The sequence below is a fragment of the Heloderma suspectum genome, chromosome 11, assembly GCF_057233095.1.
Source record: "Heloderma suspectum isolate Gila_16-S chromosome 11, 16-S_ref, whole genome shotgun sequence".
NCBI classification, from domain to species: domain Eukaryota; kingdom Metazoa; phylum Chordata; class Lepidosauria; order Squamata; family Helodermatidae; genus Heloderma; species Heloderma suspectum.
In genome coordinates this window covers 39,198,946-39,223,730 of record NC_139468.1, presented here as the reverse complement: position 1 = coordinate 39,223,730, position 24,785 = coordinate 39,198,946, and the positions used below count along the sequence as shown (strand labels likewise).

At 46.7% G+C, this 24,785-nt stretch overlaps 2 protein-coding genes across 4 annotated transcripts in view; one reads left to right on the top strand and one right to left on the bottom strand.

The window, feature by feature from the left end:
- The window catches only part of CILP (cartilage intermediate layer protein), a 34,463-nt gene extending 26,085 nt beyond the window's left edge, over positions 1-8,378 (top strand). For both annotated transcript variants that reach the window (XM_084817455.1, XM_084817456.1), the window contains 3 exons: positions 126-234; positions 2,563-2,720; positions 3,782-8,378. In XM_084817455.1, coding sequence (XP_084673581.1) covers positions 126-234; positions 2,563-2,720; positions 3,782-6,129 — 2,615 coding nt within the window. In that variant the 3' untranslated portion in view covers positions 6,130-8,378. The remainder of the gene's footprint in view (positions 1-125; positions 235-2,562; positions 2,721-3,781) is intronic.
- On the bottom strand, positions 7,733-17,879 carry MTFMT (mitochondrial methionyl-tRNA formyltransferase). Of its 2 annotated transcripts, none has more exons than XM_084817457.1 (9): positions 17,648-17,879; positions 16,257-16,469; positions 13,651-13,773; positions 12,559-12,661; positions 12,234-12,309; positions 11,747-11,838; positions 11,138-11,219; positions 10,523-10,605; positions 7,733-10,089 (listed from the first exon to the last, which is right to left on the bottom strand). In XM_084817457.1, exons 1-9 carry the CDS (start codon positions 17,818-17,820, stop codon positions 9,892-9,894), a joined length of 1,143 nt encoding a protein of 380 aa, XP_084673583.1. In that variant the 5' UTR covers positions 17,821-17,879; the 3' UTR covers positions 7,733-9,891. The 2 variants fall into 2 exon arrangements, with proteins under 2 accessions (XP_084673583.1, XP_084673584.1); XM_084817458.1 differs by having other exon boundaries at positions 9,459-9,999.
- Positions 17,880-24,785: the final 6,906 nt, after the last annotated feature.

The window sequence follows — 24,785 nt, the reverse complement described above, 5'->3', positions numbered from 1 at the left end:
AAAAAGCAATATATAATGGCATATTCATTAAAATAATGCAAACTTACTAATTTAGTAGGTGTTTAACACAGAGGACAGTAAAACTATTTAAGTCAATAAAGCTAGGAATATTTTTCTCCCCTCAGAAAAACCATATATGGTGACACATCCAGAAAACAAAGCAAGAAGGGAGGGGCAAAGTGTTTCTTTCTGTTGCCACGCTGTTGGAGATCCGGCACCTGAACAATATTTTTGGTAAGACATTACAGCAAGACCACAAAGGAAATGTATGTTATTTGCCGCTTAAGGGGAGCCAATCTACATATAGGGATGTACGAAACTCCCCTTACCTGGCTCCGCCGGGTTCCGCTGGGGGGGGGGAGGTGCTCCGTCCCTCCCCCCGGAATCTTCGCTGGGGGGGGAGGCGCTTTGCGCCTGCCCCCTGGAATCCTGGCCGGCTGGCTCCGCTCCGCTCCACGGGGATTCCACCGAGCCACCGGCCGGCTCCGCCAGCAGCCGGACATCCAGCCGCTGGCTAGCAGGGACGCAAATGGCGGCAGCCATAGCCGCCGCCGTTTGCGTCCATGTAGTCAGCCGTGATAGGCTACGTAAAGACTTACGTAGCCTATCACGTCTGGCTTAAAAACAGAAACAAAAAAACGCGTACGCAAATGGCGGCGGCCATAGCCGCCGCCATTTGCGTACACGTTGTTTTTTTTTTAAAGCCAGATGTGATAGGCTACGTAAGTCTTTACGTAGCTTATCACATCTTGTAAAAAAAAAAACCCGACAAGACTGCAAATGGCAGTGGCGGCAGCCGGTCGGAAGACCAGCTGCCGCTGCCAAAGCCGCCGCCGGAGCCGCCGCCGCCCAGAAGATCCACCCCAGGTAAGTCTCATCCCTGGGGGGATCCGCAGAGGGGCGGGGGGGGTGGCAGGTCGTTCCGCCACAGATTTCAGGGGGCCGAATGCACTGGCATTCGGCCTCACTGAGATCTGTGGCGGAATTCTCTGCCATCCCTACATGGAAATAGGTTTGGGGGCGGTTCCATTTAAATATGAGTTTTCATGAAATTGGGTTAGCTCCTCCTGCGGCAAATGGTAGCCAGTAATGCAGTGTGTACATTTTAAAAAATCTGTTTGCATGGGGCAAATGAGTAGAACTGAACATCATCAAATGGGTAGGTGCAGGGAAGCGAGGAGGCTTGCTCTCCCCCCAACCCCCATTCAGTAACGCTTTTAAAATCAGTAAGGCTCTCCATACCTTTGCAGTTCCATACGTAACAGCCTCCTTATGATCCCGTCCCCACTCCTGTGCTCAATGAATATTTAAAGGGGCAGGCAGTAACTGAGCACAGGGTCGAAACAGCATCCTTTCAAAGCAGCAGGGCTGACTCCCATCCCCAAAGCAATGAGTTACTTCTGGGTAGACATAAGCACCCGACCCATGCAACTATTCCCTTCCGCAAATCAGTGCTGCTTCCACCAGCCTGTGTTGAAGCCAGCTGAGGTCACATGGACTCCCAAACTTCACTGAAGCCGCTATGACTGGAAAACCCATCACAAATAGGAGGGTTTTTTAAAAAAACAACAACAACCCAGATTTAGGGCAAAAAACACCACACTAGCTATGGGGAGGCTTGTGCATCATCTGACATGATCAACTTGCGGGTTGAGCAGAACCAGAGTAAAAGCCCCGCGTAGATGAGCCCAAGGTTATAAACTGTGCAGTGCTATAGTTAAGTTCTCATACTAGCAATGTTTAAAAACACGAAAACACTCTATTATACTGGCTGGAGGATGCTTGGATTTGTAGAACGTTTTCTGTCTAAACATGCATAGGTTGCACCCTTATAGACTTAGGCTGCATTCCTATGCCCTCTCTTCATTGTGAGTGTCCTACTGAACGCAATGGGATCTACATCTGAATAGACCTGTATAGGATTGCAATGTTATCCTCAATGAATTTCATCTAATCCTTTTTTAAAGTCACTGAAGCTAGTGGCAATCCCCTTATCTTGTGGGAGCAAATTTTGTTTATTTGCTCTATTTGTATAGCTGCCTCATAACAGAAATGCTCTGGGCAACTCACAAACAAATAAAACAATAAAATATATAACCAAACAATAAAACCATTAACATTAAAATTAATGTTAAAACAGATTTTTAACTAAAAGTCCCAGACTAAAAGATGTGTTATTTTAAAGGCCCAGGAGGAAAAACGTTATTCACCTGGTGCCGAAAAGACCATAAAGACGGTGCCTGGCAAGCCTCTCTCTAGGAAGTCTATAAGTTATTTTTGTATTATATGAAGTACTCCCCACCCCCCTCCTACATCGACTGTCACTCAATATTGCTGTAGGACTCAAAGTTCTAGAGTTGGGAGAAGGAGATAATTTCCTCTATCCAATTTCCCCACCCCATTTGTAATTTTGCAAACCTCATTTAATGGTTTTTTTCCTAAGCTAAAACCAGAGACAGTAGAACTAGAAAACCCAGATAAACAAGAGGTGTAGAAGAAAAAGAAAACAAGAGAGCTTTGATTCTGAAGTGTGTGTGCTTTATCTTTCCCAAATTCCTACAGGTTCCACAATGAAACTTTGCTGGACCCTGAGCTCTATAAATACAAAAGCAACCTGGTGTTAAAGAACTTGAAAAGGGAACACGCTGGGCAGTATTCTTGCAAGATCAGCAACGATGTGGGCTCAGTGAAGTCACAAGCCGCCACACTTTCCCTAATAGGTGAGAAACTTTGGCTAAGAGGCTCAGGTAGAGGGGGAGTTGGATGGGCTGCAGGGCTTTCCAGTTCATTTCTACAAGGCATGGAAGTAGAGGGGTCCCAGTATACATGCATACAGTAAAATGAGATGGGAAAGGGGTGGTAGAGTTGGCTGTACCAGTCAGGCTCTGGCAATTTCACCCGTGGCTAGTGGGCCATGGCCCTCTTGTGAGTGTGACAAGCAACAGGCTTTCCCCCAAGTCTTGAAGCTGCAGTGGTGGGCAGGGATCACCTGGCAGTTGCCCACTGATCCCTGCCCCCAGCTCTGAGCCTCAGAGGAAGGCTAGCAAGTTGTAGTCAAGGTGCCAGCACCTCCACCATGCATGGTCAAACCACCAAGCCCCCCACCTCCTGCTTGGGCTTCAGGGCTACTCTTGGTGGGAGATGCCAACCAGCTCTGCCCCGCTTTTTCTGCGGACTTCTTTGGCCGCTGCCATCAGGTGGGGCATGGGCAGCATCTTGGCTGCCACCGTTTTTGACCTCCGCCTTTGCTGGTTACATTGTGCTCATGGGAGCACCCACTCATGCAACAAAATCACCCCGGAAAGAGCAGAAATTCCAGATCGGAATAGGCCAGCAGAGCTTCCTTCTAGCCACAGTGCTGCATTCTATTGATGTCATGATGGGTCAGGCTTTATTTCTTCATCTGTAGCATTATAGCAGATATGGTCAACTTGTGGCCGTCGAGACATTTTGGCCTACTGCTCCCATCAGCCCTAGTCAGCATAATCAGTGGTAAGGGATGATGGAAGTTGTAGGCCAACGTATCTGGAGGGCCACAAGTTGCCCAGCCTTGTATTACAGGAACTAGTTTAGCGGTTTAAACAAACGTTACCATATATTGCACCAAATTGTTCAAAGTGCATAGCTTATAGGATTCACATTCTGCACCAAGAAAAGATGAGTTAGATGACTTGGTCCAGAACTTATTTTTTGCCTTGAACAGCCCTGTATACTGCAACAAGCCTGAGCTCACAGAGAAATGCCCATGCTAGTTATTAACATATGAAATCTGTTTCAACAGCCAAGAACGAAGCGCCCTGTGACCCAAGGCCTGAGAGCTACCTCATTCGACTGCCACATGACTGCTTTCAAAACTCAACCAGCTCCTTCTACTATGATGTTGGTAGGTGCCCATCCAACACATGCTCTGGAATGTTAGACAAAGGTCTCCGATGCAAGGACACCATTGCTTACTGCTGTGGGGTCTCCAAAATGGAAACACAAGAAATAACATGTGCTGGATACACACTTCCCATCAAAGTGACTGCTGAGTGCGGCTGTCAGAAGTGCACTGAAGCCAAAGTCACAGTCAGAGGAAGAGCAGTGGCTTCAGATACTGAAGAGCCCATGAGGTTTGGGCATATATATATGGGGAACAACAGGGTCAGCATGACAGGTTATAAGGGAACCTTCTCAATTCAAGTGCCACCCAAGACAGAGAGGCTGGTTCTCACCTTCGTTGATCGCCTGCAAAAGTTTGTGAACACCACAAAAGTGCTGCCTTTCAACAAAAATGGTGGGGCCGTCTTCCATGAGATCAAGATGTTAAGGAAGAAACCACCCATCACACTAGAATCAACGGAGACCAATGTGATTCCCTTGGGAGATATGGAGGAAGAGGATCCAATAGCTGAACTAGAAATTCCTCCCAATACCTTTTACAGACAGAATGGAGAAGCCTATGGGGGAAAAGTAAAAGCCAGTGTGACTTTCCTGGACCCGAGGAACCTCTCCAGTGCAGCCATGGCACAAAGTGACCTGAGTTTTGTAGATGATGAAGGTGACATGCTCCCACTGCGGACCTATGGCATGTTTTCTATGGAATTCACCAACGAAGAAGCCACAGAGTCCCTCAATGTGGGGAAAGTGAAAGTCCATCTCGACTCTGCTCAGGTCAGGATGCCAGAACATCTGAAGGGAATGAAGCTTTGGTCTCTGAACCCACAGACAGGCCTGTGGGAGGAAGAAGGGGACTTCCAAGTGGACCAGACCAGGCGCAGCAAGAGAGAGGAAAGAACGTTCCTGGTGGGCAACATGGAGATAAGAGAAAGGAGACTTTTCAACCTCGATGTCCCAGAGAGCAGGCGGTGCTACATCAAGGTGCGTGTTTACAGGAGCGAGAGATACCTGCCCAGCGAACAAGTTGTGGGAGCCGTGGTTTCGGTTATCAACTTAGAACCAACACCAGGATATTCTTCCAATCCCAGAGCTTGGGGCCGCTTTGATAGTGCTGTCACTGGCTCCAACGGAGCATGTGTGCCAGCGTTCTGTGATGACCAAAACCCTGATGCCTACAGCGCTTACATCATGGCAGGTCTTGGGGGAGAAGAACTTGAAGCTGTCCCCTCCTTTCCAAGGCTTAGCCCTGCTGCCATTGGAGTCCCGCAGCCCTATCTCAACAAGCTGAAGTACAGGCGAACAGACCACGAAGATCGAAACGTGAAGAAGACTGCTTTCAGGATCAGTGTGGCCAAACCCACCCCCAACGCCGCAGAAGAGAGCAACGGGCCCATTTACCCTTACGAAAAGCTAGGAGAATGTGAAGCAGCCCCACATAGTGCTGCTCACTTCAGGTTTTACAGGGTAGAGGGAGACAGGTATGACTACAACACCATTCCTTTTAATGAGGATGACCCCATAAACTGGACAGAAGACTACTTGGCCTGGTGGCCTAAGCCAATGGAATTCAGGGCATGTTATGTTAAGGTGAAAATAAATGGACCCCTTGAGGTGAATGTGAGGTCTCGCAACACAGGGGGCACGCATCCACGGACCGTTGGCCAGTTGTACGGCATCAGAGACGTGCGCAGCATCCGAGACCTCAACTATCCCAACCTGTCAACCTCATGCCTGGAATTCAAGTGCAGTGGCATGTTATACGACCAAGCACGTGTTGATCGGACACTGGTGAAAATTATCCCACAGGGGAACTGCTACAGAGAGCGTGTCAACAGCATGCTACACGAATATCTCGTGAACCACCTTCCTGTTGCTGTTAATAACGACTCCAGCCAGTATACTATGTTGGCTCCTCTTGATCCTCTTGGTCACAACTACGGGATCTACACTGTCACAGACCAGGATCCTAGGACAGCCAAAGAAATCGCTCTGGGTAGATGTTTTGATGGAACATCGGACGGTTCCTCGAGAATTATGAAGAACAAAGTGGGCATAGCGCTAACTTTTAACTGCCAAGAAAGAGACACGCAACAACAAAGCTTATTCCAATCCCTGCAGAATGTGCCTAGCCGATATCCGGTAAGCCCTCTGAGGGAGAGAGTAGGCATTAGAAGGCCAAGTGAAAGCCGTGGGGCTCTGATCAGGGGAAGGGGCGTTCCCCTTGTTAGAAATCCACAAAAAGCCCAATAAGCTCTTATATAGCCCCTCCCCACCCAGCAGCTCAGTAAGGATCCCAGAGCGCATGCCAATAAATGCACATCAATGCAGGGGACAACCCCACATGACTGTGTGCAGGATCTTTCCCAACACTGTTGTGCATGGGGAATCCTCAGTCCATGTGAAGTTCCATATGCCCTTCAGTGGCTTTTACTGACATTCAGATCTCATCCTAGGAACATAATGAAACACTTGTAAGCGGCACTATTTGATTAGATACTATAGTCTTAATGACAGGAGTGAAAAACCGGGCACCCAATAGCCAATGGTGTCTTTAAAAATTGAACTTGGTAATTGGCACCTGACGCGGGTTGCTGAAGGCTGTGATTTCTGAGTCAGCTTAAGTAGTGGCATCTCTCAATGAAGTCCTCCTGCCTGAAAAAAAGACAGGAGTCCTGGTGTTGAGGCATTCAGCTTGAACAGGATAGGCTAAACGCATGCAAGCCCCACCCTTTTATGTTCCAGTGTGCACCCCCCCTCTCAGGTCAGGCCTTGCCGTGTTTAGCACCAAAGACTGAATGGGAGTAGATTGCTACATGCATTTGAGAACCCTGATAAAGCAGGGTCCTTGATCACACTGGAAAGGTCTGCTCATGTTCAAGCAAACATGCAGTAGAACTGCCATTCAGACCTTGCCACACAACTCAGGCAAGGTCTGAGCTGCCCTGCACCCTGCATGCATGTTTAACCTACCTGTTCAAGCTGAACACCAGAACTGTAGTGTAGGTGGGCAGGCAACCAGAATGCACCAATAAAAACAAGACCCTCATCTTACTGGAGTGCTCAGGTTCCCACTCCTTCCTGTATTCAATCTGGCTTGTTAAGTTTTGCATACATTTTTGCACTCTTATTAAAGTGAGTACCTACCTGCAAATAAGCTGGCCCCAGTTCACCTGCTTCGGCCCACATTATGCACCACTAGGAAATTCCTTCAGAACAGATGTGGGCAACCTGTGATCCTAAGGCTGCATGCTGCCCTCAATCTAACTGCAAAAGCCCCCTGCATGTATCAGTTCAGGCCTCCGAGAAGTGATCTGTCCTTTCCCCAGCAAGCCAGTGGGTGGGAATGAGGAATGTGGTGGAAAGAGAAAAGAGGTGACCGATCCAGTTTTGGCTCTGATCTTGCTCACCATGCAGGCCCCCAACAGATTTTCCACAAAGAAATACGGCTCGTGACAGAAAAAAGGTTGCTTACCGCAGCTTTAGAATTTGCTGTTATTAGCCAATTCCAGGTATCCCAGATCGCCTCTTTAAAGATCACATTTAAAATAGGAGTTGACCAAATACAATTAAAGAGTTAACACCTATCTACATAGCTATGAGCTTGCATTTCTGTAGAATGTTAAATACTGTAAAAAAAAACACAACCCATTAGCATAAGGGGCAGGAAAAGGAATATCAGATGTAAAAGAATGTACATAAACTCTTTTTCTGATAAGACCAGCTTTGCCAGCCCTGTTAGTAAATGGTAGCCAGTAAAAAGGAAGCGATTCCTTTGTACTGAATTTAACTGTAAGAATTTGTACTTGAAATGTGAACAACGATATTTATTTGTATATTTGCTGTGCAACTGTGTGTGTATTCATTCCTCAAGTACTGATTGTGGATTTATTCACTTATTTGTAGCACACAGAAACACCAATTTAAAAAAATATTCATTCGTTACATTTTTACCTCACCGTTGCTCTAAGTTCAAGGCAGTATACATGGTTCTCTGCCCAACTTTATCCCCACAACCCCCAGAGGTAGGTTAGGCTGAGACAGTTACTTGCTCAAGATCACTCAGTGACCTTTGTGGCTGAGCAGAGATTTGAATCCACTTCTCCCCAGCTGCTTCGAGAGCCACTGGTGGTAGACTGCACTTAACCAGATGAAGCATTGATGTGACTCCATAGGACAGTTTGCAAGGCTGGATTTGTCCCATGGGACTTACATTCCCTGCTCTTCTCTTCAGTTAGAAATGGGCAGCTCAAAGGCCATGTGCTAAAATGTATTCCTTAACTCTGGCTTTTAAAGCAGAATTGTAAGGCAGGGCTATGCACACTTGATGGTACGTCCAAGACTCATATCATACAAAAAAAAATGGGTGGCCTTAAATAGACACACCAATCATCATCACTCCTGTGGTTGGGGAGAAGCTTATAACATGATTTTGAAGGCAAAGGTTGCTCACCATCTAATATTGTTCTGAATTTCTATTATTAAAAGCTTGAGTGCAGCTCAATTTTGCCCTTTATTTACCTGAACATGAAAATTGTACCATAGTAAATAATATTGCCTAACACGTCAGGATCAGGAGCACAGAGTGCCATCTGCTGGCTTATTGGTGCTACAGTACACCTAGTACAGCCCTCCCCAACCTGGTGCCCTCCAGATACGTTGGACTACAATTCCCAGAATCCCCCAGCTAGCATAGCTGGCTAGGGGATTCTGGGAGGTGCAGTCCAATAATCTGGAGGGCACCAGGTTGAAAAAGGCTGGCTTAGTATTTTATAACCCTAACTAGCAAAATTATGGCAGGATGGTTGTGTGTGGACTTGCATATTGCAAGAGCCTCGTAGGGGTGTACCATACATTGTGTGTGCACAACATGCAGAGAACATAGCGGAGTTGTGGAGTATGTGCCTGCCATGCAGAATGTACCAGGACTGATGTCTGGCATCTTCAGGATTTGATGAGAAAGACCTCTCTGCCCAAGACCCCGAAGAGCCAAACATAATAGAGGTAGGCAGACAAACAGTTTGACCAGGAAGACGGCAGCTTTCTATTTGACACACATGGGAGTCCAGGGCCGCCCATATCAAAGATGGAGGGAAGCTTTTGTCCCAGTGCAGCATTGTCCGCAAGAGCAACTCTTTACTTTAATCCAGGTAAGACAGCGATTACCGTTGACCCCTTCTAGGAAAATAAATGGGTATACTCTGGGACATCACTAAAGTGGAGGCTAAATTTGTTCCTTGCTACTGGCGAGCCCAACCACTAAAAATCTCAGTCAAGCCTGCTCCTCTCTGCATAGCCCTCTTCTTGGTTATTCCAGAGAAGGGGTAAGGAATCTGTGACCCTCTGGATGTTGTTGACTCCAACTCCCATCAACCCAAACAAGCTGGGGGTAGGGATAATGGGAGCTGGAGTCCTCCATCTGCATGGCTACAAATTCTCCACCCCGATTCTAGAGGGTGAAGCATGTGAAGGGCATGCTTTTACATGGATATCATTATACTAATCTGTCACAGTTACATAGCGTGGGCCACATAAATGCTTTGGTTTTGCAGATTACACATCACCACTTCATGCAGAGAAACATATGTACAAAAACAATTTATTATTTGATAATACAGTAAGAGTGCCACTGTTGTCTGGGTTAACTCCACAAACCTGGACTTTTAAATAATTTTTTTGTAGAGTATTCAGAACAGCAGAAATCAGGATAAGGTTGTCAGGAAATCCCTTTTGCAGGGTTGAAAACATATTTCAAGTATGTTTTCAACCTTTTGAGTACTGAGGAAGAACACGCTGTTCAGGGTTACCAGGTAGCCTGAAGTCTTTTGGTAGACCCATACAGGAGCAGTGACAAAACTACATCACCTTGGCCGTATTTCCAGTCATTCCACTCCACAGTTTCAAACGATGGCTGTGCGTTTTTGGTGCAGATCTGACATAATGCTGAGATGTTTCCAACCCTGCCAAGCTTGTATAAGCACCTGGTTCTTTTGGACATTAAACTGGGTCTCATTGCTACTGTGCATTGTGTGCATGCAGCACTGTTCCTCTCGGAGTCTTCTTTCCTGTAGCTAGCTTGAGTGTTTGAAACTTGCACTTCCCAGGAGGCATTTTGGAATTTTGCTGAAACCAAGCATGCAAATATCCATTGTAGAAGTCAGCTGCTGTCAGTTTCTTCTTAAGCAGAACGGCTCTGACTCCAACCCAACCTTCCTAGAAGGAGAACAAGGGAATGTGCTAAGGCTTGGAGAGGGCTCAGCAGCACATCTGGCAAGTCTGCACTCACAATGCACACAGATGGGCTCTAACACAGAATTCAGCGTCCCGTCATTTGCTATTTTCAATTAAAAAAAAACCTGAATTTTTCTAGACTACTGAGGTAAGCCTAGAAAATATAGGGGCAGTACCTGGTGAAATCTCAGAAGCTGAGTTAGGCTCAGCAAGACTTTAGCAGTCTGCACTCTGCATAGTCTGCACTTCCAAGCCATAGTGAGGGGTAATGTAAGCAAGTCAGTTCAATATAAATTTGATTTCCAAACCATCCCCTCGACTCTTCAACCAGTGCAGCATCTTAAGAACAATCTGGTTATATCCACCTGAGGAAAAAAGAAAGAAAAATACAACACAAGCACACACAGGCACATACCTTGCAACGGATCACCAGTGTCTGTAATGGCTTATGGTAGAACACCGATCCTGGGATGGTCCTGTTTTCAGTCGCTAACCTATCTGAACACAAAATACATGTGTTACACTTTGTTTTTCCACAATAGGCAATTGTTAAGTCATACGTGCCTCCATGATGCCCTGAATTTAGCCCCAGCCTCCTAAAACCAGATCAAATAAAAATATCTTACAATGCTTCCAAGTGTTGCTCAAGTTTAGGTTTTGGTACTTGCAGTTACACTTGCAACTAAAAATAATTTGCCTACATATCACAGAGGGCAAGTTTCTTACAGAAGGCAAGCCAGACAGGGTAGCCTTGGCTGATCTTAGTTGTCATAACGGGATACAGTATAAATAGTGATTTCTTAGGTATTTTGGGTAGTTCACTCCTGGCCATTAAAGGCTTTCCAGGTCAAAAGGAATACGGAGCCAAGTTGTATGGCTGCACACCAGTAAGGAATGCTTGCAGCAATGACAAATAATAGGCAAGGTAGGAAATATAACCTATGTTTCACAGAAGTTCTTTCAGTGTTGTTTAACCATTGTTTGTGAAGCACTTTACAAATGAGTATGTTCAGAGAGTCATGTAAAATACCAGTAAGGTCAGGTAATGTCTCCACTTCCACAAAATCCAATAATTTTACAGTAGTATCCATCCACAGTGTTTGCAGGGGCATCTGAAAAACACAGCAAGATATATAAGATAAATATGGGCAGAAAAGTTCACACTCATTTCAGCTACATTAATCCAGGGTTATCCACTGCTCCGATTCCATGCTCAGACACTAATATAGACAAGAATCTGGCTTAATTCCCAGTTTTTCCTCACATGTGTATCAGCAGAATCATGTCACTGAAAACAGGCTGCTGCAGCTCAAGATGTAGCAACTTCTGGACTGGATGCGCCTGATCTCATCAGCTAAGCAGGGTCAGCCCTGGTTAGTACTTGGATGGGAGACCGCCTGGGAATCGGGCTTCCTGCACTGAGCAGGGGGTTGGACACAATGGTCTTGTAGGCCCCTTCCAACCCTATGATTCTATGTTAGGACTGCAACTCCAAGGTCTGAGATTAGAGCGTGTGTCGTCCCCCCCCCCCCCATAAAAGTGGTTTTTAATTGTATGTATATAGTTGATAAGCAGGTCACTCAATGTTTTGTTTGTAGGGTAGTTACTTTTGTGATCCTATTTGCAAGACTGGCCTTACCGTTGTTCCCAAGGCACGATGCATCCTCAGTATCTGCTCTGAGGTTTGTTCTTCCCATTGGATGCAGCTCATTGCAACAGTGACTTTTGGAGCTTTAAGATAACGAGGAAAAGTCCACAGTTTTGCCTTGCATCTTGATATTTTCTAGCTTCTTTTCTACCTAAACCCAACTGTACCACTAACACTCATTCACTGCAGTGCACTGTGGCTCCCCTGGTTCCCACACCAAAGAAAGTTATTTACTGAAAATAAATACAGTCCCCTCTTGACACGCTCCCCACCCAAATGCTGAGGCCATAAGGTGGCCCATCAGAAAAACCAGCTGCTGCTCCTGAACTTTCCAAGAATGAGGAAAAAAGAAGCCATCCTTGAATGGAGAATTGTTGATAGAATCACCCATTTATAAAACAAAACAGTAGGAAATTATAAGGAAACAACCAATCCACTAGTGAATACCTCCATCACACATGAAACATCCAGTACATACCAAATGTTATTCCTTCCTTTGGTTGGTCTCTTTTGTTTCTTAAACTTTCAGGTAAATTTTGCAGAACAGCAATCAGCTGAAAGAAGAAAACCCAAAATACACATTACACAAAATAAAGAAGACTCTCACCAATGCAACAGTGTGTATTCACATTCCCGATACAGGGAAACTACATTTTTCTATTTTCCTATTTTGCCTATCAGTATCCTGGTGCTTTAACCCTCACGGTTGATCTGGTTTCTATCACTTGGTTCACGAGTTTATAAATTTTTTTTAACAATTATCACTGCAAAAATCCAGCAGAAAAAAGGCAACATTAACTTACCATGCTTGCACCCAGTTTGGATAACATTGCCTCCAATTCTTTCGCTGAGCAATGGGCTGGGACAGCGAACGTTTCCTGTTTAATAATTGGACCCACATCAAACCTAGGAACATAACACATAGCATTAAGCTTTCCCCTTTTATCCTGGATATAAATATGTTTAAAAAACAATGTAAAAAGCAAGCAGGGCTCACAAATCAATGAGAAGAGCAGAAGGAGAGCACAGAGCAGAAGATAGCAGAAATATATTTACACACTAGGTGAAAATAGACTTTCAGTCGTAGACCTGAAATTTTGCAGAGCTGCTTCACGTACCATTTAAGAGGCAGTAGACAACAGCTATATTACTAAACTTTTTGCAATAATTAAATTTTTGTGAACTGCCCAGAGAGCTTCGGCTACTGAGCGGTACAGAAATGTAATAAATAAGTAAAACAAGTACCTTATCTATTTGTTTCAAAAAGGCAGCACAGACACATCATGGCAAGCATGGGTTTTATTAAACTAAGACAGTTGAGGCTAAAGATCTTTATAATGCTTCAGAAAAAGCATATAGCTGATGGCTTAGAAGGAAAACAAATGGGACCTGCAACAAAACAGTATGGTGCAGGGTGCTTCCCTTCAGGTTTCAGACCCTCCATTCCATTCCTTCCACTAATTTTCCATTTCTCTCTCCCCACTCTCCCCGTCAGCCAGCATTCCGTACCCACTGAGCATGCCCAGTCTTCATTGGTCTGTTTTGGGTCCCTCTCCCCACGGTAGCTTTTTTCCCCCTAAAGATGCTGTGCACCTCTGCAAGGCTCCAAACTTGTTCTTACCACCCTCTGGATGGTGCTGTTTTGGCTATGGTCATACATGACAGTATATGATGACGTTGTACCTCCTCAGAAAAGTTTGCCTCAGGTTTCGGAGAACCCCAGCTTTTAAAATTAAATCATCCTAAACTTTTCATGTGCATCATTAGAAAAACTGCATTAATAGCAGCACAGTGCAACTTAAAACACTAGGAAGATTACCCAGCACCCATGTAATTAGTTTCTAGAAAGGAGATGTTTGCAATGATGCTCTGTTGAGTGAAGATAGTTCTTATACCTCTTCGGCCTAATCTGCATAATTGTCACACCAGTAACGGTATCTCCACGGAGCACTGTGTGGATTATCGGCGCAGGGCCACGCCACCTCGGAAGATAGCTGGGATGGACATTCAGCACACCACTGAATCAGAACATTTGGAAATTAGAATAGGACCAGTAACTCTGTAACATACATAAGTGGATAGTGACCATTTGAGAGAATACTTGTTTAAAACATGGCATCTTAACATTCAGGGTAACTGCCAAATGATATGAACATGGAATGGGAATATGTAATATTTTTATATAAGGATTTATACATAAAAAATTGCACAACAGTTTTTTGCCTTTTACCAAACGTTAATTTACCTGCTAATAAAAAGGAGGAAGTGCAGGATCAAAGAAATAGGAGTGGAGGACAAAAGAAAAATGTGGGAGTGCATGACAATATGCTTTTATTTATTGATTTGATTTGTACCCTGCCTTTCTATTTAGAAAAATGGCACTCAAGGCTACTTACAGTCATAAATAAGACTTGATTAAAACAATAATAAAACAAATGCATTAAAATACAATTAAAAAGACAACTATAACAGAATAAAAGCAGCACCCAACCCAACAGACCTGCTTACATGCCAAAGGTCCGCTTGAATAAAAAGGTCTCTGCCTGCCAGTGGAAGGACAGCAGAGAGGGAGCGAAACTAGCCTCCCTCAGCAGGCATTTCCACGGCCTGGGAGCGGCTCTCAAGAAGGCGCTCTCTCTCAGGTTGCCACCAAACGTGCCTCTGAAGGCAGCGGTATTGAAACAAGGGCCTCTCCCAAAGACCTTAAGACCCAGGCAGGTTCATCTGGGAGAAGGCAGTCTTTCAGTTAGCCTTTTCAGTGACTTTTAATAATTATCTGGAATTAAGTTTGAGATGCAATGCTTTGACAGGAGAATAAAGAACCCCAGTTTTCTCCATTTTATTCCAACAATTTATTTTAAACATGAAGTTTAGGTAGTCTAGCCAGTCATGTTGCACAAGTCCCCAAAAAATTTGAACAGATTTGCCCTCCAGAGACATTCTATAGAGAATAGCCATAGTAGCAGCCTGCTCCATAATCTGCTGTATACCTGGCATAATAAATATAAGTCTTTTTATAGATACTGTTTTCCAACCTGTACAACTAGTGTTTTTTTCCCCTCAACTAGCGCATGGACTCAGCTTCATACAGGCTGGAACAGCCCTTAGTTTGACACAGCGAAGCCTTCAAGCAAAGTTACGTAGCTGCCAGAGATGGACACATTATGCCTGCCCTGACGCCTAGACACAGCCCCTGCCAGGGTGACCCCCAGAGCCCCTTGAGGGAGAGGTCCGTCCACTTCATTCCCCTGAGAGGGGGGCTGCCTAGCCTAGGCAAAGAGGAGAGGAAGCAGCTTTATAACTCTTCCCCTCAGACTACTTCCTCCTGTCTTCAAACTCTGAACTGCGAAACTATCTCCTGGTTAAGAAAGCCTGCCATGTATTGAGTAGATGGTACTGCAGGCTTCAACATTTAAATTATAGTTAATGCATTTTAAAAAACAAAGAACCCTGAGGTGTACACTTGTAAGGACCCCTTAGTCTGCATGCCAAGTTTCAGGTGTCTAGGTTTCATGGTCTTGGAGGACATGCAAACAAACACTTCCATTGAAGCAGTAAATCTTTAAAAATTCTGACTGGCCACCATTTCGTTTCCATATGGTGGACAAAATTTTCACTATGCCTAAAACCATCCCAGACAGAGGTACAACAACTCCTGAACGTTTCATAACAATCAGATGTACAGTTTTTGAGTCTATTGAGGATACACAAACAAACTCTTCCTTTTTATTTATTTAGAAGATGATGTGGTATGCTGCAACATCTTGGATTATGTTTGACTGCATTTAAAGCAGACGTCCAGCTCAATCCCACACATGCTTACTCAGAAGCAAATCCTACCAAGTATAATAGGGCTTGGAAAGTATCGGAGCCTTAGCTATATTAATACTGTTGTACAAAATGGTCTTAGTACAGTACCGATACTGAAGGTGGAGAATGCAATACCTTAGAGATAGAAAGAGATTAAGAGCGCAATCCTATGCATTTTTAGATAGAACAAAGTCCTACAACTCCCAGCATTCCCCAGCCAGCATGGGGAGTGCTGGGAGTTGTAGGATTTTGTTCTGTCTAAACATGCACAGATTGTACCCTAACAGTTACACATAATCCAAATTTCTGGTCAAAGACCACTATTCTCTATGGATGCAGAGTGGCATCACTAGACCAGTCTATGTTGAAAACCCTATCTGCTTTGCACTAGAAGTTAGATTTTAGACTAGAAGTACAAGAAAGGAGTTTGTTGAGATTGTACCCCCATTGGAAATACTGCATACCAGATGATATTGGTTAGTGAAAGTATGTAAGCTTTCAGGTCTCAAGGCTCTGCTTCAGACGCTAAAACTTGCACACACTGACAGAAATTGGCTTGATTACTGAGTCTGGCCTTTCCCACATTGTCCCTCCCTAGTGGCTTCACAGCATAGGCTTTCCCCTAACATACAACCAAGATTGGTTTAACTGTTTATAGCACACACTATGTTTTCTGCAATCATAGCCTTACTATGGGAACTTCAGGATGAGGTCCTCACTGAGCAGACGCCCAAACGATGCCACTACACCAACATCAAAGTGCTCACATGGACCTACATCTGGCCAGAGGTGGACAGGGAGCCGAAGCTGCTCTGCGCAGTTCTTGACAGGGAGTCCCTTCGGTAGCTGGGACTGCAGAGTTACCACCTCCAGGTGGTCTACAAGCAGACTTGATCTGGGCTCTCTAACACAGCAGGAAATAAAAAAGAATCCATACAGAAAGTCTGAGAACATTGCCAAGCTGCTTTCACCCCAGAAGGAACATAGGAAGCTGCCTTATAACAGATTATTTGTCCATCTAGCAAAGTCTTGTATAGGGTGGCCACTTGCGTATCAAAAAAAGAGGACAAAAGTAGGCACCCTGTGTGCCTGCTTGGCCTGTGCTCCACTTGCTGATGATAGGTAACTTCAAGGCCCATCAACTCTCCCCTTTAAAGGTTCCTTATCTTTTGGCTGGCCTTGGAATCGACAGCCCTTCAAACAGAGAACACCTTCAAATAGAGGCCTGTCCTGCAACAGCCTTTCAAAAGAGAACGCCTTCAGAGGCTTGGCCACCCTAACTGTCTACTCTGACTTGCAGCAGCTTTCCAGGAGTCTAAGGCAAGAAGAGGTCTTTTCCATCACCTATTATCTGATCTGTTTAACAGGAGATGTCAGGAACTGAACCAGGGACCTTCTGCGTGCAACGCTGACGCTCCGCCACACTGAACTACAGTCCCCCTCCGTTACTCTTGGCTCTCCAAAGCCTCCCATGTTTCTATCAGCCATCAGTGGCTCTGCCTTGTGCGCATGGTTAAGCGCCCACTGTTGAAATACAGACTGCAAGCTCCTTGGGCATGCAAGGGACTCTGGCTCAGTGGCTGAGCGCCAGCTTTGCATGCAAAGGTCCCAGGCTCAACCCCTGGCATCTCCGGTTTGACAGGATGGGTGGCAGGAGAAGGGAGGGGCTTCTACAAACAGCCCCTGCCAGTCAGAAGAGGGAATACTGGGTTAGGGCTGGCAGGGGGCAGGCCGGCCGGGGCTGGCAGGGGGCAGGCCGGCCGGGGCTGGCAGGGGGCAGGCCGGCCGGGGCTGGCAGGGGGCAGGCCGGCCGGGGCTGGCAGGGGGCAGGCCGGCCGGGGCTGGCAGGGGGCAGGCCGGCCGGGGCTGGCAGGGGGCAGGTTCCTGTGCTTTTTCCTTCAACCTCTTCTTCGCCCTCTCCACTGCTTCTCCCTCGAGCCCCCCGCCCAGCAGGACAATCCCGCCCCCCCATGCCCTTTGGACCCGGACTTCTCCCTGTCTTGTCTCTTCTCCCACCCCACTTCCGCTTGCCCTCTGACCCCCAGAGGGGCTCCTTTCCCCCCTCCTCCCCAAAGGACCCACCGGGCGGCCTGGAGCGCTCGGAGGGTCTCCGCGGCGAAGCCATCGGTGCCAAAGAACAGGACCCTCCAGGGCGGCTTCTCTCGCCTGGGAGCCTCCGCGGAAGCCGCGGCGTGGCTCCGACCCCGACCCCGGCCCCAGCCGCCCCACCAAGCGCGCAAGAGCCGCCTCCTCATCGCCCCTCAGGCCGCCGCTTCCAGGGACGAAGCCCCTTCACGCTGCAGCGCCGTGACGTAATGACGCGACGTCGGCCCGCGCTACTGTGGGCGGAGCCAAAGGGCGGGGCGGGGCCCTAAAGAGGAACGGGGGGACCGCAGGGCTCGGTCAAAGCTTGGCTCGCCGCGAGGTCTTCTGGGATTGCTGGGCGCTGTAGCAACCAAGAGGCGGCCGTATCCACGGCAACCTGGCCGGGCCCACCCCGGCAAGCTGGGCCTGGAGCTCCTCCAGTGCTCCCGTCTGGAGCCCACTTGCAGGAGAAGGGGCGCCGCCACCTCTCCCTCATACACGTGGACGGTTGTTCCTGTGCTGTCAGAAGCTGCGCTGCAGGCTGATATTCAACAGGTCAACTTTTCCTAGCACTGGGATGCCAGTGGTAGGGCAAGTGTCACCTGTTGCATCTCTGCCTGCCATTGCTGCTTCCCTAAGGGGCCTCCCAGCCGGGGGGGGGGGGGGAATAGTGGCAGCTTTCAAGGCCCTGCTCTGGAAAAATATCATTGCCACAGTTTAGTGGGTTGCGGGCATGCTGTGTATGTAATTTATCTTGATTTCAGCAAAGCATTTGAAAGTCTCCCGTCATATTTTGCAGAGGGTAGCAGTCTGTTGCAGCAAAAGCAGCAAGAGTCTTGTGGCACCTTAAAGACTTAACAATTTATTAGCACAAGCCACAGATTGTGGGCTAGGTGACAGTACTCAGTGGATCCAGAGTTTGTGGGAAAAGCATACATGAAGGGGTGGAGGAAATCAAATTTGTGGAGGGCACAGAAACTAGGAGAGATAGCTAACACCCCATAAGGCTAGGGTGGCCATGTGGCCCAGTTTATAAAGATCAGCATTTGAAAGGCTATCTTCTGGTTGAAGGCCTCCTCTCCAATACAGTCTAGTTAAAAGATAAAGAACCATAAGAAGGGAGAGCAGGGGCCTGGAAGTTGCCCATCAACAGTGAGCACCTCGGGCAGCAAGCACACTGGTCACCTTGCCACAATCTTCCCCACCATGGAGAGATGTATTGTTTCTATTTAAATTATAGTTATTATTTCTAAATGTGCATATATGCATATAAATTAGCCTACACAATTTTTTTTTGCAAAGCTGTGTCCTCTTGTGCTCCTGCATTTCCTCTTTTTTTGATGATGCAACAGAGACAAATGCAGAGTTCTGCATTTAGGCAAAAAAAGAAAGAAAAAGAGCCAGTGTGGTGTAGTGGCAAGAGTGTTGGACTAGGAGCTGGGAGATCCGGGTTCTAGTCCCCACTCGGCCATGGAAGCTCACTGGGTGACTTTGGGCCAGTCACAGACTCTCAGCCCAACCTACCTCACAGGGTTGTTATTGTGAGGATAAAATGGAGAGGAAGAGGATAATGTAAGCCGCCTTGGGTTCCTTGCAAGAAGAAAAAAGGCGGGGTATAAATGCAATAAATAAAGAAAATAAAGAAAAAAGCACAGGTATCGGATGGGGGCAATCTTCCCCAATCTGGTGCCCTCCAGATGTTTTTGGACTGTAGCATTGGCCATGCTGGTTAGAGCTGATGGGAAATGAAGTCCAAAACATCTGAAGGATCCCAGTTTGGGGAGACTGGGATGGGGACACCTGGCTTTGCAGTAGTACATGTGGAAAGGATCTCAGCATTGTAGTCAATCACAAGCTGAACATTCAGCAGTGTGATGCAGCAGCAAAAAAAGTGAATGGTTAGTCTAAAAGTGATTTTAGACTGCATTAATAGAACCATAGTTTCCTAGTCACCCAAAGTAATAGTTCCACTTTATTCGACACTAGTCAGTCTTTTGGTGTACCAGTTCTGGGCACTGCACTTTAAGAAGAATGCGTTCAGAAGAGGGCATCAAAGATAGTCATAGATATGGAAACAAAGTCCTATAAGGAAAGGCTGAAGAAAGTAGGTATGTTTAGCCTGGAGAAGAGAAGTGGACAGGACCCGTACACTCTTCAAATACCTGAAAGGCTGTCACACAGGAATGGGCAAAGACTAGGTTTAGATCTCTTGAAACTGTGCTAAGACTGCAATCCTGTACACACTTTCCTGGGACTAAGCCCCATTGAACTCAATGGGGCTTACTTCTGAGTAGACGTGTAGGATTGCACTGTTAATCTTTCTTAAATTTTTTTTTAAAAAACTTGCCCTTTGTGCTGCTTTATAAAAAAAAGGTGTCCCCAACCAGTCGTGTCCGACTCTAGGGTGCGGTGCTCATCCCCGTTTCTAAGCCAAAGAGCCAGCACTGTCCGAAGACGCTTCCGTGGTCATGTGGCCGGGATGACTGAACACTGAGGTGCACGGAGCACTGTTACCTTTCCCGCCGAAGCGGTGCCTATTTATCTACTTGCAATTTCTTGCTTTCGAACTGCTAGGTTGGCAGGAGCTGGGACTGAAGACAGGAGCTCACTCCGTCACGCGGCACTCGGGTCTCGAACTGCTGTCCTGCCAACCTTCTGGTCTGCAGTTCAGCGTCTTAACCACAAAGCTTTATACAAGGAGTTTTAAACATTTGCTGACAGTGTATGTTGTTCAGTCGTCAAGTCGTGTCCAACTCTTCGTGACCACATGGACCTTAGCACGCCAGGCCTTCCTGTCCTCCGCTGTCTCCCAGAGTGTGCTCAAGTTCATGACAGTGTATGATGGAACTACAAAAGCAATGCTATTATTTTTAATGTTTATATATAAAGCTTTGACATGAGTTTTACGTGTAAAAAAAAACATTTGCAGCACAATCCTATGCGTGCCTACTCAAAAGTAAGTCCCATTAAGTTCAGTGGGGCTTACTGCCAAGTAAGTGGATTACAGCCCTAGTTATTCTGTAACCAGGCAGTGCAGGTCAAAGACACTGAAGAAAAAAGATAACACGTATGAGAACAGATAACAGCAATAAGTATAGTAAATATAGATTGCAGCTTCTTTCTCCAAGTATCAAGGGCAAAACTAGGCAGAAAGAAGAGTAGAACCAAAGACATTCCTAGCTGTATTCCCATAGTTTAATTCTTCAAGCAAGACAACATGGGTCTTGGTTGCACTGAATTTTGCCTGCTGGTCTGGGAAAAGGGGTTTTGAAGGAAGGATGGATCTATATAGGTTGATTTTTAGAATTAGTCCTTTACCTATGGCTTTTTAATAGGTATACGGTAACACAAATAGAGACAAAGGTGGTCAGTGGGGAAACATGTCCCAATGATGTCATTAAGCACACACATACACACATTTCATTATTACATATTAATGAACAGACCCAGCTTCGCATGGGTTGAATAGCCCTTCCTTTGATACAGCAAAGACTTCAAGCAAACAGACACAGCTGTCTGCAGAGCTATGGACTAGGGGTGTCGGAGAATTTCTCCACGAATCTCCGGGAGGCCGAATGCCAACTCATTTGGCCCCCCGAAATTGGTGGAGAAACGATCCGCCACCCCTCCGCCACCCCCCCAGGATGGGACATACCTTGGTCAATGTCCCTGGCGGCGGCGGCTCTCAGCGGCGGTTCGGCGGCGGCGGCCGGTCTTCCGACCGGCTGCCACCGCCACCATTTCCAAGTGTAAAAAAACCAACAACAACAAACGTGATAGGCTACGTAAAGATTTATGTAGCCTATCACGGCTAGATTTTCAAAAAACACTGTGATAGGTTACGTAAATGTTTACGTAGCCTATCACGGCTGACTTTGGGGGGGGGAAAGTGCGTACGCAACTGGCGGCGCCCATGGGCGCTGCCATTTGCGTTCCTTATTTGGGCACGTGTAGTCTACGTAAACATTTACGTAGACTACGGCGAAAATAAGGGCAACGCTACGTAGACTAAGAAAATAAGGGCAACGCTACGTAAATGTCTACGTAGACTACATGTGCCCAAATAAGGAACGCAAATGGCGGGCGCCCATGGGCGCCGCCATTTGCATACGCGCTTTTTTTTCCCCCCAAAGTCAGCCATGATAGGTTACGTAAACATTTACATAGCCTATCATGGCTGACTGCAGGGATGCAAACGGCGGCGGCTATGGCCGCCGCCATTTGCGACCCGGCAGGAGAAGAGGATTCGCGGCTGGAGGGATGGGGCGCCTCCCCCCCGGCCAGAATTTCGGCTGGAGGGACGGGGTGCCTCCCCCCCGCCCAGAATTTCAGGGGGAGGAACGGAGCGCCTCCCCCCCACCGCGAAGCAAGCTGCAGGACCAGGTAAGGGACTTTCGTCCATCCCTACTATGGACTGGTTAGAAAAGTCTGCCTCCTAATGACTGAAGAAGGTACCACATGCTTCAAATGCATTTAAATTAATTTAAAATAATATGTTTTTTTAAAAAAAAAAAAACCCTGAGGTATACCCCCCTAGGGCCCCCTTAGTATGCATGCCAGGTTTCAGGAGTCTAGGTTTCATGGTCTTGGTGTTATGGCACTGACAGACAGACAGTAATTAATCATCTTTAATCATTATAGATTGGCAGTACAGTCAGAAAGAAAGAGCAGCCTCAGTGCTCAGCAAGTGAAGACGTTCTCAGAGTCAGGCTAACCCATTTTGATGTGTGGGGCAGAAAATGCAAATGGCACCTTCCTAAAAATGTACATGAGTCACCACAGGGAAGTTATCTTGCCCAGCTTGCATGCCTTTTAATGGAGTTTGCACAGGAGAATGGCCTGGTGGATCAGCTCTGCCTGTCTCCCACTGCACTGGTGTTAAGGTAACCACATCCCCTTGCCTCTGGATGCCTTCCTTGAAGGCTGGTCCTGGGGGCAGGTGGGGCACATCTCTTTTCTATCATGAAACTGTTTCATGGAAACCTGAAGGCCAGTTTATTTATTGAGAACAATATTGAGAACCAGTCTGGTGTCATGGTTAGAGTGTTGGGCTGGGACTCGAGGGATCCAGGTCCTAGTCCCCACTTGGCCATGAAGCTCACTGAGTGACTTTCAGCCAGTCACTGACTCTCAGCCTAACCTACCTCACAGGGTTCTTGTTGTGAGGATAAATGGAGAGGAAGAGGAGGATCGTGTATGCCACCATGGGCTCCTTGGAGGGAAGGCAGGATATAAATGTAACAAACAAATATTGCTTTTCAACAAAAAGTTCACAGAGTGGTTTAGAATGTAAAGTAATAGGGCAACAGTCAAAACGTTCTAAAGCCTCCGCATTCCAATTTTTCTACTGCAGTTTCATCTGTCTTCCTTGAGACCTGGAGGCCTCACAGGCAGACCGTGGCAGTGGCAGCTCCTGGGCTTTGAAACACTTGGTGGAGAAGATTCTTGATGGCGCAGGGGGAACCGTGATATAAGATGTCCTCTCCCCAGCACTCTGCTGTTGCCTTGCCAGACTTGCAGCAGTCACAGGAGGATTGCTTTCTGCCCTAGAAGTGTATTTCAAAGGTCCAGGACTAGGTGCTGCTTTTGTAACAGCTCCACTCACGGTCTTTAAAAAAAGAGAGCAGGGCAGTCAAATCTGTAAAAAGTCTTTACTGCCATCTGACTTCCAACCATCGAGACAATACACCTGGAGGGGAAGGATGCCAGGACCTCAGTCTACAAGTGTTTGTGTATCTTTGGTCTGTATATCATGGAAGATGCTGCTTGCTATATACTCTGCCAACCATCATATTCTCTCCCGCTGTCCTCCAGATGATGTTGGACTACAACTCCCATCAACTCTGACTATTGGCCATGCTGGCTGGGGCTGCTGGGAGTAAGGGTCCAACAGATCTGGAAGAGAACCGAGTTGGGGAAGGTTGCCGTAGAGACCTTTCAGATATCATGGGAAGATTTGTTATTGTCTTGTTAAAATCTGTGATCTCTTATCAGGTAAAGAAAAACACTTGATAAATAGTGTGACAAAATGGTATTTTGTTCTGTTGCTTGACTGCATATTTTGGAGTTTGCTCGCTCGACTGCCGCGTCCTCACCTATCCTTTCTCCTATAGGCTATGGCAAGTAGCGGGGAGGGGAGTTAGAATGTTCAGATTTGAATGGTGTCTCCTGATTGGCTGTGGCTTTTTCAGTTGGGGGAGCGAGGGGATAAGAGGCGCTTGGTCTTCTTTCGAGGGGGAGACGGGGACTGGCTTTCTGAGGGGAGATCGGGGCTCCGGCTTGGGGGGCAGTCAGATTCCCCTGGGAGGTGGAGGGAGGTATATTTATGGTTCGGATGGCTTATTATTAGGAAGGGTAGAGTAGGTAAGGAATTAACACAAACCTGAAACAAGAATTTTTACCACATAAAACTCAGACTGCATTGAAACGTCTCACACCGTGTAAATACAGCTTCATTTTTACTGTGTGCTTCCAAACCACGCCATTCTCGGTCTCATTTGTTACCAGTAAAAGGGTTGGATGAAGATGGCCTTGTAGGCCCCTTCCAACCCTACTATTCTATGATATGATTCTAAGCTAGGAAAGAGGTAAGCCATGGTCTAGGAATCTACACCCACACCGAAATGGAAGGTTCTCTCCTCACGAGGAGGAGGGTGGTGGCAGCGTCCTAATAAAGTGGTTGCTTACGTTATAGTTGGATGGATGATATTCTGGAGGTGACGGACTCGACCTTGGGGGAGCTGGGGGTGGCGACGGCCGACAGGAAGCCCTGGCGTGGGCTGGTCCATGTAATTCACGAAGAATTAAGTCAAGTCACGAAGAGTCGGAAGCGACTGACCGAATAAACAACAACACGTTATAGTTGATGCGTTCCTTCTATACACACGCGCTCTAAGGTATTACCTCAAGGGAGAGGGTGAGAGATTATGAAGGTACTGAAATTCTGGGGCTAGAATCAGTACTTGGGCTTTCTTCACACAGAGCTCTTATCCTGCGATTTGAGATTGCTCCTTCACGGAAGTCTGCGGGCTCTTTACATGACGCCGTGATCATCCAACCCGTCTCCTGCACTAAATGCCCTTTGTTCCTTTTTAAAATAGATCGCAGATAATGAGCTATCAAATTGTGTTCCGCT